The 17106-nt window shown below is 37.8% G+C and overlaps 1 protein-coding gene across 1 annotated transcript in view; it reads right to left on the reverse strand.

The window, feature by feature from the left end:
• Positions 1–4407: 4407 nt before the first annotated feature.
• DCP2 (decapping mRNA 2) overlaps positions 4408–17106 on the reverse strand; it is a 47101-nt gene continuing 34402 nt past the window's right edge. Inside the window, exons 5-11 of the mRNA XM_069595256.1 lie at positions 14415–14567; positions 14194–14306; positions 13992–14099; positions 11059–11197; positions 8493–8603; positions 6436–6487; positions 4408–4821 (exon numbers count right to left, since the gene is read on the reverse strand). Of these exons, the coding sequence (XP_069451357.1) occupies positions 4658–4821; positions 6436–6487; positions 8493–8603; positions 11059–11197; positions 13992–14099; positions 14194–14306; positions 14415–14567 (840 nt within the window). The 3' untranslated portion in view covers positions 4408–4657. The remainder of the gene's footprint in view (positions 4822–6435; positions 6488–8492; positions 8604–11058; positions 11198–13991; positions 14100–14193; positions 14307–14414; positions 14568–17106) is intronic.

The following is a 17106-nucleotide window of genomic DNA, read 5'->3' on the forward strand; positions in this document are numbered from 1 at the left end:
CCACGCTGCCGCCCTAACTCACCCACCCGACTGCTAAGCACAGGAGACCCAAGGCAAAGGGATTTCTTTGCCGGTGATTTCCTACGGAACCCAGATTAAAGAGTCAGTTATGAACATGTTTCTCAACATTAAACTTGAATACTTCATCAGTTTTTTATTTACACTTCTCTGTACTTTTATGATAAAGTCTGAGCAACAAAACTGGTGGAAGCCAGCCCTTCATGTCCACTCCCAGGCAGGGGAGGTAGCTTTACTCTGCTCCCCAGCTACAGCCCACCATTTCAGTAATAAGCAGTGTCACGGGAAACTAGGTGGGAAGGACCCCCATCTGGGACAAGTGTACTTTCTGTCCCGTGGGTCACTGAGTGACTGTGACACGTGGCCGAGGGTGGCTGGGTGTGCTCTGGGCTGTGTCCCTGGAAGAAAGCAGTGTGTCAGCACTGCAGTGTGGCTGGAGTCCTGAAGCAGCATCAGCAGGGGCAGGACCAGAGTCTCAAACACCGACTATGAAAGTGAGAAAAATCCCTTCAGATTTTCTGGACCCCTTGGCAACCATACTTAGAACAAAATTAAACCCCGAGCCAGAAAATGCTTGGTAATGGCCACACATGAGACTCTGCTTGGGCTAGGCAATGGTCACATTTCCGGCCTCATGCCTCATGCAGCACTTGAGAATTGATTTCATCTTCTAAAATCTCTGCCTTCTGTTTTCCTTGCCCAGTAACTATAGCTATCTTCTTCCTTCAGGGCACTGTTTACTCTATAATAATAAACCTATCATGTTTTTTGAAACTGATATCCAGAATTGCTTCAAAAGCACGAGACAGAGCCTGTACTGTCCATTTGTGATCTGCCTTCTTCACGACAGAGGTGCACAAACTTCAAAAACAACTCAGTTCTAAGAAGAAAAAGATGCTGAGAAAGCCCATCATAATCCCATTTTTACAATTTTCAGCAATTGTACAAATTGACTTTAAAGTCTAGTACAAAATGAGGGACTCAAGGCTTCACCAAACTACCAAGAACAAAGTTTAACAAAACTTATTTTACTAAAACCCATTTACCTAGAGACAGGTACTTAAAACATAAAGTAGACTGATACCTTCAGACAGAATGAGTTTGTCTTGTTTATCTTTAACGTTACAGGAATACATGCAAGCCCCTTCCCCAGGCTAGAAAATACCTAATTCAAAATTGCTAGGTAACACCTAATTTTTCTTCAGTCAAAAAATGTTAATTAATCCGACCTCCTAACTATGATTAATACGCAAAGAAAATACTGTACTGCCTCAGAGAAAACAAAGACACAATAGATGTCAATCAAAACAAAAATCTCTGAACACGTAGCTCAGAGGGCCACTGGTACAAAAATAAAGATAAAAGGCCAAGAGATATTATCATAGTAAGAAAAATAACTCTGCAAAAAGCCTAATTTTTTAACTGACTTTGCTCCTTACTGTTCAAGTTAACTGTTGGAAACAAAACAAATAGCAAGGGAAATGGTAATGAAATGTTAATTTTTTTTAATGCATACATGCACTCAGACCTGAAATTTTCTAAGACTACTACAATGTATTAAGTTTTATAGAAGAATTTAATCCTCCTTATGGAGGGATGCCATTCACTTAGACTTGAGGAGTATTTTTATATTAACACACAAAATCACTAACGACTTAAAAGACAATACCAACCCAATCTCATAGCATAAAATTAATATTGCTATACATCTTCATTTGATACTTAATGGAAAAATAATCCAAGTTCAAAGCAGCGAGCAGTGACCACCATTCCTTTACAGCATAGGAAACTCACCTTTTCATAACCATGAAAATCCAACTTCACTTTCAAAAATCTTCAACCAAATTTCACCCATGCTACAAAGGCTCAAGTAGGTTCTCAGATATCTCCAAATGCTCATGTCTCAGGAGAACACCACTTCGAAATCTTAAAACCATTCATTTGCTAGTGCTGAACAAAAATATGTGACAGCATATGAAACCATACCCCTATCTTCTAGATTATAATGGTTAAGTACAAAAACAATTCATTGAACATCTTACAAATCATTACAGTATACATAAAAGCACCTAGGAAATTTTTAAAAAATAAAAAGATTCACAGTACACTGAACCTTGGAACTAAGAATACTGAAAAAATGGATTCAAAAGACCTATTTCTCTCAAAGACATAATCTATAATGGAAGCCAACACAACTGCTATTCTCATCTAGCTTCTTAAAATGCAGCACACAGAAGTAACGTATTGCATATTCAGCACACTCCCTTATCACTGGATTTCTTCAAACCATGCTAAAATTTCTCAATCAAGAAATCTAGTTCTGTGCTAAGCACGGCTCTTTCCCAGGTGACCTGAACACTGAGAATCTAACACACAGGTTCGAGGGGAGAAGTGCAGCAGACGTACATGAAACAGGTACATCCAGCTTACACACTTTCTGCATAGTTCAGTCACATCACACACAAATTTTAACTCACCTTTTAACATTTTTTAAATCTCAAACTGTTACGAGAGCTAAAAGCCTCAATACCAAAATTACCATCCCAACAATACCCTTATTTTGTCCCACCCACAGTGCATTAACTGAAGCAGCCCAATAGCAATATTTAACCAGTCAAACTACCATAACTGAAAAGAGATAATCTGTTGGTTCTTGAAAAGGCTCAACTCCGTCAGAGGCCATATTTCTGGTAACTAATCTCTTCTGCTTTAGTGTCGAGAGCTGAAAATTCCAACTCAAGGCACCAGAAAGACTGACCAAAGCACTCACTTAAACAGAAAAACACACATTCAAAATCACAAAAAATTAAATGGTTTCCAGATGGCAATAAATGAGTGAAAACAACTCACCTGCCAGACAAACTAAGTTTTCACTCCATTAAGAACAGAAACCTGGAATGCTGGGACCAACTATAAATATGGCTCAAGGAGACCCAAGCAAAGCTGCTGTACTCTTAGAAAGAGCAGTGAAGAGCTTCCAAAGCAATCTTACAATGCGTTCTTAAAAGGTCACAGAAGCATTCACCAATTTGTCACATTAAAAGATGCAGGACACCGGATAACCTAATTCTAACACACTGCTATAACTGAATTATCCTGCTTAGCACCAAGAGGGTGACACTTTTATTAATAAATAGATTTTCTCCTTTAAAATGAAGCCATTGAAAATCTAAAGTAAAGAAATACCAAGTGAACTCCTTACAAAAAAAGTCCCACAGGGTTAAATAGAAACCCTATTAAATAGACTATCTATACAGAATCAAGATTTCCACAATAAACTTTACAAGCAGAGATATATTTTGTGGATACCACATGTAAAATAGATTTTTTAAACCCATATGACAGACGCGTACACACGCATATGCTAACACTCTTCCCCCCACCCCCAAAGAAACCCCTTCAGTGAGGTCAGAAGCAGCCCAAACACTAAAGCCCCCTTAAAGCCTTGGTGATTGTCCATAGCTTTACATAGCTAAACTCCTTCTCTAAATGGGCACTGCCATCCTTATTTGGATTTAAGAATCCTAAAGGAGCAAAATACATTCTATGAGTGAATTATACATGTTGCTTCCATGTTCTGCTCCTCCCCTAGTGATGATTTATCAGTACTTAGGTAAACTGCATATCCTTCCCTTTTCAGTTCATGGTCCAGAGGCTTCAATATGCTACTAAGTTTGTCAGTCTCTGCTACTGCTGCAAATGGGAACCTAACATAGCATCAGTTTCCAGAGATCAACACTGACATGCAATGTGAAACCCAGTAATGTCAGCATTCCACACATATTTACACAGCTGTAACACAGAAGCAAGTTGCACGAGAACAAAATCATACGCTCCCCAGGGGCTGGCGGTGGGGTGCTGCAGTTGTGACAGCACGGTCTCGGGGTCCCGGGCCTGTGCTCTCCCCGCTGTCCTCTCCCCACAACCTCCCAGGCCCACTGAGAGCACTCGGCGCAACTGGAACTGGAGCCGCAGCTCTGCACCACCAGCTCAAGCCCCTCTCCAGGCTGAGGGCTTTGTCCTTTCACGAAGTGCCGTGAGTTCATTTTGAACATGAACATTATATAGCAGATTCTGACTCTAAGCAAAACCTTTCAACAGAACTCCTAGCAAGGAGGGTAAGAGAACCTCAGCGGTTAGAAGCGGAGCAAGGTGCAAAATGCCACCAGAGCAGATGCCCTGCAATCTTGACTTCTGTGACATTTCGGGTCTTGTATTCATTTAATAATTGTGTATTTTAAGTTTAAAATTTTCAGTATAAGGAAACTAGTATTACAATCACTGTAGTGGGAAGATGGCATATTCCCATTAACCTGGCTACTTAATGATGACTCAAACACTATTTCTGTGACCAGAAAACAAGATAAAAACCACAATCACAGAAAAAAATGCCCGCATAAAAAGCAACTTAAATTCATTAGCCAAACACTGAAAAGGTACATGTGTATAAAAGTTATAACCACATTTACAGTGCAAATTCATGTTTCTTTCTACTCTCTCTTCTGCACAGAGAACATCTGTTCAGAAACATCATCGTCTCCCTGCATTTCTTTACAACACCTGAGAAAGGTAAGGCTCAAAGAGACACCCACTCAAATGCAACACGCCTCTGATCTGGGGACTTCCACATGTGCTGCTATCAGAGGTCCAAGATTTTCATTATAGCATTATGGTCAAACTTGAAACTCAAAAAAGCTCGGGATGAAAAGGGGAATTTGCAGTGTCCGTTACATGCCACAGCCTGGCCCTCAGCATGTTCGAGCAACTGGTCTTCACCGGAGTGAGGCGAGTCATACACAGCATCTGCTTAGAAAGCAAAACAAATAAGCTCAGCTAAGAAATCAAATCCTGCCCTTTACCTTTTGTTAAGAAGGAATTCACATGCAGTATAATTCACCTTCCCACACTCTAAATCTAACCTAAGTAGAACCACCAAAATATTTTCCTTTCCCTAAGCTGATATTCAAAGTGAATTTCCAATCTATTCTTATTCCACATAAACATTCAAGATCTGTCTTTAAGATCCTTAATATTCACCTGCTTTCAAAAATGGGCATACCTTTATTCACCACCTATATTTATATTTTGTCAACATGAGAGCTTCTCCAGAGATCAAAATGTAAACATTATAAAGACTGTAATTACAATATAAGATCTGTACAGATTCCAATTCAGAAAAATAGAGCTGAAGGTTACCACATCTTCAGAGAATAAATCAACCTAAAGAAAAATCCAGATTTTCAAACTCACTGTGCAACAAAACTCCAACTTACCATAGCTTGCCCCACCCCATCCCTGCCCCCGCCCTTGCCTAAGTAGAACAGGAGCCTGATTGGTTTGGAACAGCAGGGTCTGGAATAGACACCAGAAGGCTGAGGTAGAAATGAAGTCTGATGTGAGGTTTCCCAAGACAATAACTCCTTTTATACTTCTCTCTCAAGACAACTCAAAATCTCTGTGTCACGCCCAACTGAGCTGGGTATGCATTCTAATGTGCCTTCTTTAATGTTCCTAAACATATGGCTTTTTAAAGGTTTTGTGAAATAATTGGTTTCTGAAGTTATATTAATTCAACTATCAGCCTATCATGTCCACACCACCTACGGTGGCCAGAGAAGTCCTACTAAGAGGACATCCTTAATTTCCCAGAACAGGGTTAAAGCATCTCATTTTTAAAGAGCTTCCATCTTGCTTACATCATAAACAGTAATGCAAGGAAGCGAGTATGATTATAATGCTGCTCAATTATTAAAGAGCTTTCTAGATGAAACCCTTAAATCTAGATGGTAAATAAATGCTTATCTACTACATGAGGAATTTCATACCATACAAAATAGCACCTAAGAAAAAAACAGTCTACTGTACTTCCGAATGACACCTATGAAATCAGAATTTACAAAGCGCTTTCTACATTCCTCACCGTTACTTTCAAATCAAATCACACACCTCCTCCTTTTCATAACTGAGGATGGAGAAGAGCCAAACGTCGTATTAGTGAAGACTATCCTTGGTACCACCTTAACGAGGGGGAGACCATTCCCTTCTGAAGTGAGCTCTCCCCTCACATATGTGTGAGGGTGAGGTCTCCTCACTATTACTTGGGTCTACTAACCGTCTAACCATTAAGCAACTATTTATTTGTTTACAATATTCACACACAGCATCAACGCCTGACAGTCACTAAAGTAACAGTATACTGAAAAGGCAAATAATTTCATCTTGATCATTTAAATAATTTTTTTTATTTTTAGCCAGTTTCCTATTTAGAGAACTTGACCGCATGCGTGAACTCTCTATAGACCATGTGCAACTCTTTCAGCTCATCTATCACAGTTCGTCACACACTACTTAAATCAAGTTTACTTCAAAACCAAGCTGAATCCCAACTGGAAGAAATTTTTTAAAAAAATGACTTGCCTGTTTCAAAAGTATCCTGAAGTTTTCGTGGATGAAGTTTCTTTTCACATTTCTATTAAAAAACACAAACATACAACATACCGTATCCAGTTATTTCACTTATTGTTGATATAAATAAGGAGATACATTATCAAATTTCTCAGGAAGAAAATTAAACCAAGAATATAATCACCATCCCCACTCGGCATTGGCATTTTAAAGTAATTTTTTTAAGCCTAAAACTGTTTTTAATTCTTCATTATATGTACAATATAGAAACACCAGGGAAAAAAAGAAAATTATTTATTAAATTTCTCAACTTGGAGATCATTAACATTACAGTACATCTTTCCAGCTTTTTTTCTATGAAGATATGTGTGAATGTACTTTCATATAATTATGTAACAGAATTATCCAGTATATGCTATTCTATAACTCCCTTTTTAAATGTAATACACTATGAACATACCCCTTTTTCAATAAACACAAATAAAAAATTAATACAAATCTACACCAACACTTTTAATGACTACAGGGTAGTCTATGGCACATATCTATGATATTACAGTTAATATCTTCTTAGATATTTAGATTGTTTCCATGTTTTCATAATGTAGAGCAATGTGGTGAACACTCTATCTTTTAGGGAAACATGGTAAGGAAGTCACACTTTCAATACCACCAAACTACTCTCTAGAACGCTGAAAGTGTTCTCAATGTATTCAGCAATACATAACTGGATATCTGTTCATCTTTGCCAATCTAACAGGGAAATTTACTCTCTTGAACTACATATTTATATGTTAATCACTTATAGCTTTCCCTTTTAAGTTTTCATATACTTGTCCTCATCATTAACTTTAAGAACTTTTTTAAAAACTTATTCAAGTTCTTCCAAATATGAGTCATTTGTGAAGTTCCCCCAAAAAAATCCATAAGTATTTTGATTGGTACTGAATTAAATCTATATATTAATTTGAGAAGAATTAACATTTATACAATACTATCATTTTAATCTGTCCAGCTTTTGTTAGGGATAGATGTTGAATTAGATTAAAAGCTTTCTGACCATCTATTAAGACTGTCTTCTTTGTTCCTGTCACTATTTCTCCTAGAGTGGAGTGCAATAATAGAGAGCAAGCAGTCCAACATTAAACATTTAACTTGTGCTTGCTTGTGGAATCAAAACACTCCAGGTTAAGTCAACGGCACCCAGGAATTCAAGGAAAACACTCTTGCTAAATATCTGAAATTACTATTATTACCCACTGTTAAAGAAGGAAAAACAGGTGAAGCTACAATATAAGAAAATTCAACATAGAGATACCAAGACTTATGGAAAAGATAAGCAAGGAAGTTTATTAGTTATGAATTACTTTCTGGAACACAGACTGAAAGAATGGAAATAAATGTCTTAAAACGCTCACAGGTATCTGTCCTTCAGCCCAGTCTAATGACTATGGCATTGGCTGTGAGTGTTTTGTTTTCGTTTTCTGAATTCTATCAATTTGAAGAAAAATAAAACAGACTGTGAAGCTATTCCAAACTTTTAACTTCATTAAAATAATACAGACACAATTTAGAAAAATAGAATACCTAGGACTCATCTAGAAGGAGAGCTGACTAACACTGTTTCCAAACTATTAACGTAAGTCTAAATACCCACATATCAGTAATTACTAAGAACCTGCAGAACAGCACGGGAGCTCTCCTCAGCGCTCTGTAGTGACCTATACAGATACAGAATCTAGAGCGGACATACGCAGAACTGAGCCACTTCTTCACCTGAGACTAACACAACTTTGTGAATCAACTACACTCCAATAAAAATTAATGTTAAAAATCGTAAACAAGCAGATAAACAAATACCCACATAAAAAAGTAAAGATCAGATGCACAACTGAATCAACACGCCAAATCTATCATCGAGCGTAGGCAGAGATTTCTTAGTGGGTGACCAGCACACACACAGGTGCATAAAAATCCTGTCAATAAAGCAATTCAAAATGCCTTGACAATGCCCTTGCCCCATTCTGGAAAGCATGAACTGCCTTAGCATGAGCATTGTTAACTCTTACCACCAAGGGATTCTGCTGCTTGGCTGGCTGGCTGTGGATCCCATTTGCTCTTTTCTTTGGATTAGGTGAATCTTGATACTGTTTTCTGCCATTTCCCCTTATACTTTGATTCTGTTTTTCCAATAAGAAATAAAATGTAAACGTACAACACAATGTAATAGGATAAAATAATATACCCCATTAGCTGGTTCGATCAGAGGTCAGCAAAACCCTCCAAAATCTTCCTAAAACACCGAAGAACCACTATCAACATCTTTTATTATAGAGAGCTTCACAGAGCAAGAATCCTCGAAAGATACAAAACAGCAAATACAATGTTCCCTAGAAATAACTTTGAAAACCTTATGACTATCAAAGAAAATCTCTCTAGGAAGGAACACTGAGGCACCCTGACTTCACTCCTTAGAGCAGGAAACAAGCACCAGATGTGATCACTGTTACCCTAAAACCTGCTTTAAACTATTAATAAATAGGGATTTTAAAATTAATAATCTTTTTATATAAAATAAAAAATAAGACTGGTTTGGCTCAGATGGTAAAGAATCTGCTTGCAATGTGGGAGACCTGGGTTCAATCCTTGGGTTGGGAAGATTGCCTAGAGAAGGGAACAGCTACCCACTCCAGGATTCTGGCCTGGAGAATCCCTGTGGACAGTCCATGGGGTCACAAAGAGTTGGACACGACTGAGAGAATTTCACTTTCACTTTTAATCCCTAAATTTAGACCTAAAACCTAAACATGCAGTAGTCAACATCTTGCTATATTGCTTAAACATGAGTTAAATTAAGTTTAACTTAAAACAGTTTTTAAACATTAATTTGGCCTTAAAGGTCTTAAAAACAGTTATTTAAGAGAACTAGCTGAAACAGTGCAAAGAATAGTTTCATTATTATTTTACAATAAATACACTTATGTACATCCTATCTACCAACAGAAAAAATTTAGTTCTTTTAAAATAGCTTGAAAACAATAACTTAAAGGAAGGGAAATAGCTTTCAGAGGCTCATGTTAGCACATACCTTTAACCCATTTCATTCCATTCTTTTCGATATTTACCTTTTTACTGTGTACCATATACATAAAACTTACCACCTGAACCACTTTTAAATGGACAGCTCAGTGGCAGTAAGTACAGCTTCAGTGGCACTGAGTACAGTCACAAAGCTGTGCAACCACCACCAGTATCCATCTACAGAACTTTTTTATCACTGAAACCGAGACTTTGTCTATTAAATACTTCTGTTTTTTCCTGTGTCTCAGCTCCGGTAATCTCAAATTAATTAGTGGAGTCATATAGTATTTGTCCTTTTGTGTGTTAGGTTCATCCATGCTGCAGCACGTATGTATAATTTCATTCCTTTTAAAGGCCAAATAATATTCACTGTATGTTTACTTTGTTTATCGAGTAATCTTTTGACACACATGTAGGTTGTTTCCACCTTCTGGCAATCATGGACACTACTATGAACACTGGTACGTAAGTTATCTCTCTGAGTCCCTGCTTTCAATTCTTTTGAATATGAACCAAGGAGTGGAACCGCTGGGTCACATGGTAATTCTATGTGTACCTTTTTGAGGAAGCACCAAGCTATCCCATGGCAGCTGTACCATTTTACATTCCCACCTGCAATACACAAGGGTTCCAACTTTTTTACCTTCTTGTCAACTCATTATTTTCCATTTTTTACTACATTCTTATTACTTCCCAACTGAGCATCTTTTCATGTGCTTACTGACCATGTAAATGTTTTCTTTCAATAAATGTCTATTCAAGCTGTTGGGCACTCATTTTTTAAATTGTTTCTTCTTTGCTGTTGTTGAGCTATAGGAGGTCTCCATATATCCTGGATATAAACCCATTAGATATGTGATTTGCAAACTCTCCCATTTCATGGGTGTTTTTTCTCTTTTGACAGTGACCATTCAAGAACAGAAGTTTTAAATTCTGATGAACCCAGTATATTTGTAAAAGAAGAAAAGTAAAGACTGGTACCCAAATAGATGGTTAAAGTAACAGACAGGTAACACCAAAGATCAGTAAGGATATGGAACAAATGGAACTCTCAAATATTTTGCAGGGGATACAAATTATTTAGAACATAGTTTGCAATATATACTTAAGAACACAGGCATATCCACTGCTCCAACAATTCTATATACTCAAAAGAACTGTATATGTTCATCAAAATACATGTACAGAAACATTCCTAGCAGTGTGATGTGTAAAGCCCCCAAGTGGAAACAACAAACATGTCCACCAAGAGTAAAACGGATGAATCAACTATGATGCAACCATACACTGAAGAACACCACAGTGTGAGCCCTTCACTGGTAGCATATTTACCAAAATCAGATGTTAATTCATGTGCCTTACTACACCGGATTAATACCACAGCTGTAAAGGTTAGCAGTCTCATCCCAGCTTCAAATCACAAACCAGGAACACAGGCGCCTTGGATGAACAACCAAGAGCTCTACAACTGTTAATCTGCAAGGCCTCAACTCAGATGCATTTCAAAATCAAACGATCTTAAATTACGAAAATCTTAAATGTATTACCACTCACCTTTGCTTTTAAAAGATCAGACATTTCGGCGTGATGATTACTATACGGTTTATGCTGCAGTGGTTGCCGGTGCTTTACCCACTGGTCACCAGGAGAACCTTCAGGAAATAACTGCTGACTGTGCCGGAATTTGGTTCGACTATAACAAGATTTAAAAATAAAATCAGAAAATTTTAATGATACTTCTTCCCAAACCTTGAGAGTTTATCTAACAGACTATAAATGTTACTCTATTCACGATCTGTCTCCTCTCACTGGAGTTTAAATTCCACAAGGGCAGAGGATTCATGTCGACTCTGTCTACTGCTTTACTGCCAGAACCCAGAAGAATGCCTACCACTCCACATTTCTTGAATGGGGTGAAAATCTATTATTTTTAGTCCCAAACTTTTCTAAATTACTGATACCAACTCCTCCTAAAATGACTGTACTTTTAAAAATCTGGGGAATTTCCTGGCAGCCCAGTGGTTAGAACTCTGCATTTCTGCTGCAAGGAACACAGGTTCAAGCCATGGATGAAGAACTAAGATCCCACAAGCCTGGCAGCCCGGCCGAACAACAAAAAAGAATCTGAAGGAAATAATTCTTTCACAAATTTAATAAATTTAGTAATGAAGCCAATAAATAAAGCTACTCTAAATAAACATATATCAGTGGAATTTTATAACAGGACAGACAATTCAACTCTTTAAGAGAATGCTTACGTATGGAATTTGACCCTGCACAGGTCAGTATGGACCCCCCATACTGGAAGATCTGAAAAACTGAGCTACGTTGTTGCTGTTGCTCAGTGGCTAAGTCATGTCCAACTCAATGATGCCATCTAACCATCTCATCCTCTGTCGCTCCCTTCTCCTCTTTGCTCTCGATCTTTCCCAGCAGCAGGGTCTTTTCCAACGAGTCAGCTCCACACATTAGGTGGCCAAAATATTGGAGCTTTAGCATCAGTCCATCCAGTGAATATTCCTGGTTGATTTCCTTTAGAATGGACTGGTTGGATCTCCGTGCTATCCAAGTGACTCTCAAGAGTCTTCTCCAATACCACTATTCAAAAGCAACAAGTCTTCTGCACTCAGCCTTCTTTACAGTACAACTCTCATATCCATACATGACTACTGGAAAAACCATAGCTCTGACTATACAGACCTTTGTCCGCAAAGCGATGTCTCTGCTTTTTAATACTCTGTTTAGAGTTGTCACAGCTTTTCTTCCAAGGAAATTAAGGAGTTCAAAATGATAGATAAGCATATTAAATAAAGATCCAGTCTCAAATACTTAACACCAAAGAAATCAACTGTAATAGTTTGTAGTAAAGATAAATTGTATTCTATAGTACCACTTACATACATTAATATGGTCCAGAGTCACTGATCCCAAGATCCATATAATAGTAAGATTGTTTCTGAATATTTCAGAATCTGTCCCCTTTTCCATTTAAAAATTGTGATTAAATTGCAGGCTCTCTTTCTTTATAGACAAAATTCAAGTAATTCATCCAAAACGTCATTAGAGTTAGTCTATATGCTAGAGAGAGACATCATCCTGCCTGAGAAACCTGAAATTTGTTTGAGAAGTTGTTTTACTATCTCCTTATTCCATTATCTAGGATCACAAACCCTAATATCGACTGAAAGATGTGGGGATCGTATCATACCACTATGGCTGACAGATTCTTAAACAGTGACACGATTTCTTTTCAAACACTATCACTATTTCATAACTTTTTATTAGTGATTAGGTTTTTTAAATCATGACTACATTCCTGTTTTTTCTTTTTTCTTCTTCAGTTATATTTAGTGGTATGTACTTTGGTGATTATAGTCACAGATTCTGAAAGGCACAAATGAATTTGAAGGCATTTAGTCCAATCTCCTGTCCTCATAAAATCCAACTAAAATGGAATATTCCCTATGTATTTAAAAAATATTTAAATACAGTAGGTGTGATTTACTCCTATTGTTTTTTTAAAGCTCTAGGATAAAAACAAAGCATCTAACTTAGAGAAAATTTAGAAAGCAACTCTCTCCTAACCTAACAAGGCGAAGTTCTTCAAGTTGATTACAAATACATATACTTATTTCAGAAAATTATATTGGAAGGACGGATGTTGAAGGTAAAACTCCGATACTTTGGCCACCTGACACAAAGAGCTGACTCATTTGAAAAGACCCTGCTACTGGGAAAGACTGAAGGCAGGAGGAGAAGGGGAGGACAGTGGATGAGATGGCATCAATGACTCAATGGACATGAGTTTGAATAAACTGCGGGAGTTGGTGATGGACAGGGAGGCCTGGCATGCTGCAGTCCATGGGGTCACAAAGAGCCAGACAGGACTGAACAACTGAACTGAACTAATTTCAGAAAATTACTTAGCCTACTCTATAATTGTGATTTGGATACAATTAAGTCCCAAACAAGAAAATGCTCTTTGCAGTTCTTATCCATGTAATAATCACTCCTTATAATATACAGTCTAGGCTAGGGAAAGGAAAGGTGCAAGCCCAAGTCTTTACACTGCTATCTTTCTGAACAAATTATATGTCAGCATCCCTCATCTCCTCCTCACAAAAACAGACATTCAACCACATACAGAAACGCAATTATTTCTAAAGTAAAGATATGAGAACACAGAACAAGCACTATGAATATATACAAAGAGAAAAAATTTTCTTTTCCTCATACTCTAGCTATCCATCTTAAAAGCTGACACTCTCTTGTGTATACTATTTTAAAATATGCCTGAAGCTCCTTTATAACTTCAATTAACCTCTCATCCAAAGACCAGCCCTCTAAAATGTCTATTACCTGTGAGACTAGTAACAAAATAGTATCTATAAAAGGAAGCCAATACCTCTGCAAACTTTTTAAGCAAAAAGCTACTAATGTATTAAAAAAGACCAAAAAGTCAAAATCCAACACATCTGTTTCTTTACCTCAATTTTTCCACAGTAGGTTTAGCTGGTGTGCTACCAGCTGAGGAAAATCCATTGTCACTATCTGAGGAATCTCCAAATCGTCGAGAAAGCCAGTCCCTTAATGGTCTATGGAGACATTAAGAATTCACTTTTAAAACTTGGCTATGTAAAAAAACTATCAGAATTGTGAAGTTTCTTATTTTAAAAAATACAAATATACCTGATGAAAGGAATGGCCATAAAAAATTTGTTTGGTGCCAAACCAAGTTTGGATTTTGGGGTCATATCATTTCTATGGCAAGGCAATTTCTCAATGGAGAACCACTCAATATTCTGAAACACAAGAAAATTAGTTATTATCAAGGAGTTTCTAAAAGCAATGTCTTACATCATTTAATTAGATACCATCCAGCAACCTAAAAATTCTTCTCAATTACATACCCGGATTTCTCTTCTGGTTTTTGGGTTAAATTTTGTATCTTTTGGAATTCCTGGAATGATGTACAAACGAGCAAGCTGATCATTGATCCGAAGTTCAATGTAATCATCCTTACAAATATAATCTTTAATATCAAAACCAGTTTCTTCAAAGACCTGAAAATAATAAATCTGGATGATTTTCAAGTTTGGCTGTTAGACCTTCAGTCCATTAATATTTGCTTATTTCAAAGTCACAAATTTAGAAATATCCAGGCAATTAAATGCATAAAAACACTATATATATATTAAAAAAAAATCACGGTATTTCAGGGTCCAGTTCTTGCTGTGTCTCTATGGAAAAACCTCCTCACACATTTAAGCCTAAGTTTTTTCAGCTATTCAAAAAAAGGAAACATATGATACTGCAATTTACAATAATATATATTTGGTCACTGTCCCCTCTTCTGGTATAAGAGCTCCTAAAGCTGTTGGAATGTCTTAAATGTCAAAAGCAAAAGTATCTTTGCTGTTTATCTAGGTCTCTCGCATTGCAGGCAGATTCTTTACCAGCTGAGCCACAAGGGAAGCCCAAAAGTATCTTTACGTCCTGTCAATTATGTGACTTCTGGAGTCCACTTCGGGAATTAATTTGGTTGCCAGGTGATCAAGAGGGTTCAAACTTTCAATGGGCCCCTCCTCCCCCACCTCTAGGAAATAAACTCAGTCAACCCCATAAAAATCAAAAAGAATGTTTCTGGTTTGAAAAGCCCATGAAGATTTGGGGATAGTGGTGCCAAAGACAGCAAGAAAGTTCCTTGCTTTTTTCTGTACCTTGCACCCTAAGTATTTATGTCTTCCATCTAGTTATTCCTAAGTTACATCTTTTTATTACAATAAACTGGAAAACTTAATACGAAAAATGTTTCTCAATTCTATGATCACTCTAGCAAAAACTAATCAAAGCCAAAGAGGGGGATCAAAAGGCACAAGTGACAACCTGGACGTTGCAACTGGCATCTGAAGCCAAGCATGGTCTTATAGAACTGAGCCCTTCACCTCTGGAATGTGATGCTACCTCCAGACAGACAGTGTCAGAATTGAGCTGAATTGTAAACCATTCAGCTGATACCCAAAACCTGCTTACTGATGCGGGGAAATCAAGCCCCTGGGCGCATGCGCGCACACACACTCCATAACTGGGTCCAAAACCCTTATTATGTTAGGATACATCAGTGGTTCCCACTCCATGGGCATAATATGAACCTCATATGGATCTGATTCAGTGACCACAAATGTACATGTATAACCAAGCTACAGAATGAAAAATGTCTTACACAAAGAAAACCATTCTTCAAACACGAAAATTGAATTGGGACTAATACTAACATTTCAATGGAGAGATTCCAAGAAAACAGCTACAACCACCTTTGTACATAGGGTGTAGTTAGCTGCAGTCACCATCTGCAGTGATTTTGGAGCCCAAAAAAATAAAGTCTGCCATTGTTTCCACTGTTTCTCAATCTATTTGCCAGGAAGTGATGGGACCAGATGCCATGATCTTTTGTTTTCTGAATGTTAAGCTTTAAGCCAACTTTTTTACTCTCCTCTTTCACTTTCGTCAAGAGGCTCTTTAGTTCCTCTTCACTTTCTGCCATAAGGGTGGTGTCATCTGCATATCTGAGGTTATTAATATTTCTCACAGCAACCCTGACTGCAGCTTGTGCTTCATCCAGCCCAGCATTTCTCACGATGTACTCTGTATATAAGTTAAATAAGCAGGGTGACAAGATTCAGCCTTAAAGTACTCTTTTTCCTATTTGGAACCAGTCTATTGTTCCATATCCAGTTCTAACTGTTGCTTCCTGACCTGCATACAGATTTCTCAAGAGGCAGGTCAGGTGGTCTGGCATTCCCATCCCTTTCAGAATTTTCCACAGTTTATTGTGATCCACACAGTCCAAGGGCTTTGGCATAGTCAATAAAGCAGAAATAGATGTTTTTCTGGAATTCTCTTGCTTTTTTGATGATCCAGCGATGTTGGCAATTTGATCTCTGGTTCCTCTGCCTTTTCTAAAACCAGCTGGAACATCTGGAAGTTCACGATTCATGTATTGCTGAAGCCTGGCTTGGAGAATTTTAAGCATTCCTTTACTAGCATGTGAGATGAGTGCAATTGTGTGGTAGTTTGAGCATTCTTTGGCATTGCCTTTCTTAGGGATTGGAATGAAAACTGATCTTTACCAATCCTGTGGCCACTACTGAGTTTTCCAAATGTGCTGGCATATTGAGTGTAGCCCTTTCACAGCATCATCTTTCAGGATTTGAAAGAGCTCAGCTGGAATTCCATCACCTCCACTAGCTTTGTTTGAAGTGATGCTTCCTAAGGCCCACTTGACTTCACATTCCAGGATGTCTGGCTCTAGGTGAGTGATCACACCATCGTGATTGTCTGGGTTGTGAAGATACTTTTTGAACAGTTCTTCTGTGTATTCTTGCCACCTCTTCTTAGTATCTTCTGCTTCTGTTAGGTGGATACCATTTCTGTCCTTTATCGAGCCCATCTTTGCATGAAATGTCCCCTTGGTATCTCTAATTTTCTTGAAGACATCTCTAGTCTTTCCCATTCTGTTGTTTTCTCTATGTCCCTGCATTGATTGCTGAGGAAGACTTTCTTATCTCTCCTTGCTGCTCTTTGGAACTCTGCATCCAGATG

Source organism: Ovis canadensis, chromosome 7 (genome assembly GCF_042477335.2).
Source record: "Ovis canadensis isolate MfBH-ARS-UI-01 breed Bighorn chromosome 7, ARS-UI_OviCan_v2, whole genome shotgun sequence".
NCBI classification, from domain to species: domain Eukaryota; kingdom Metazoa; phylum Chordata; class Mammalia; order Artiodactyla; family Bovidae; genus Ovis; species Ovis canadensis.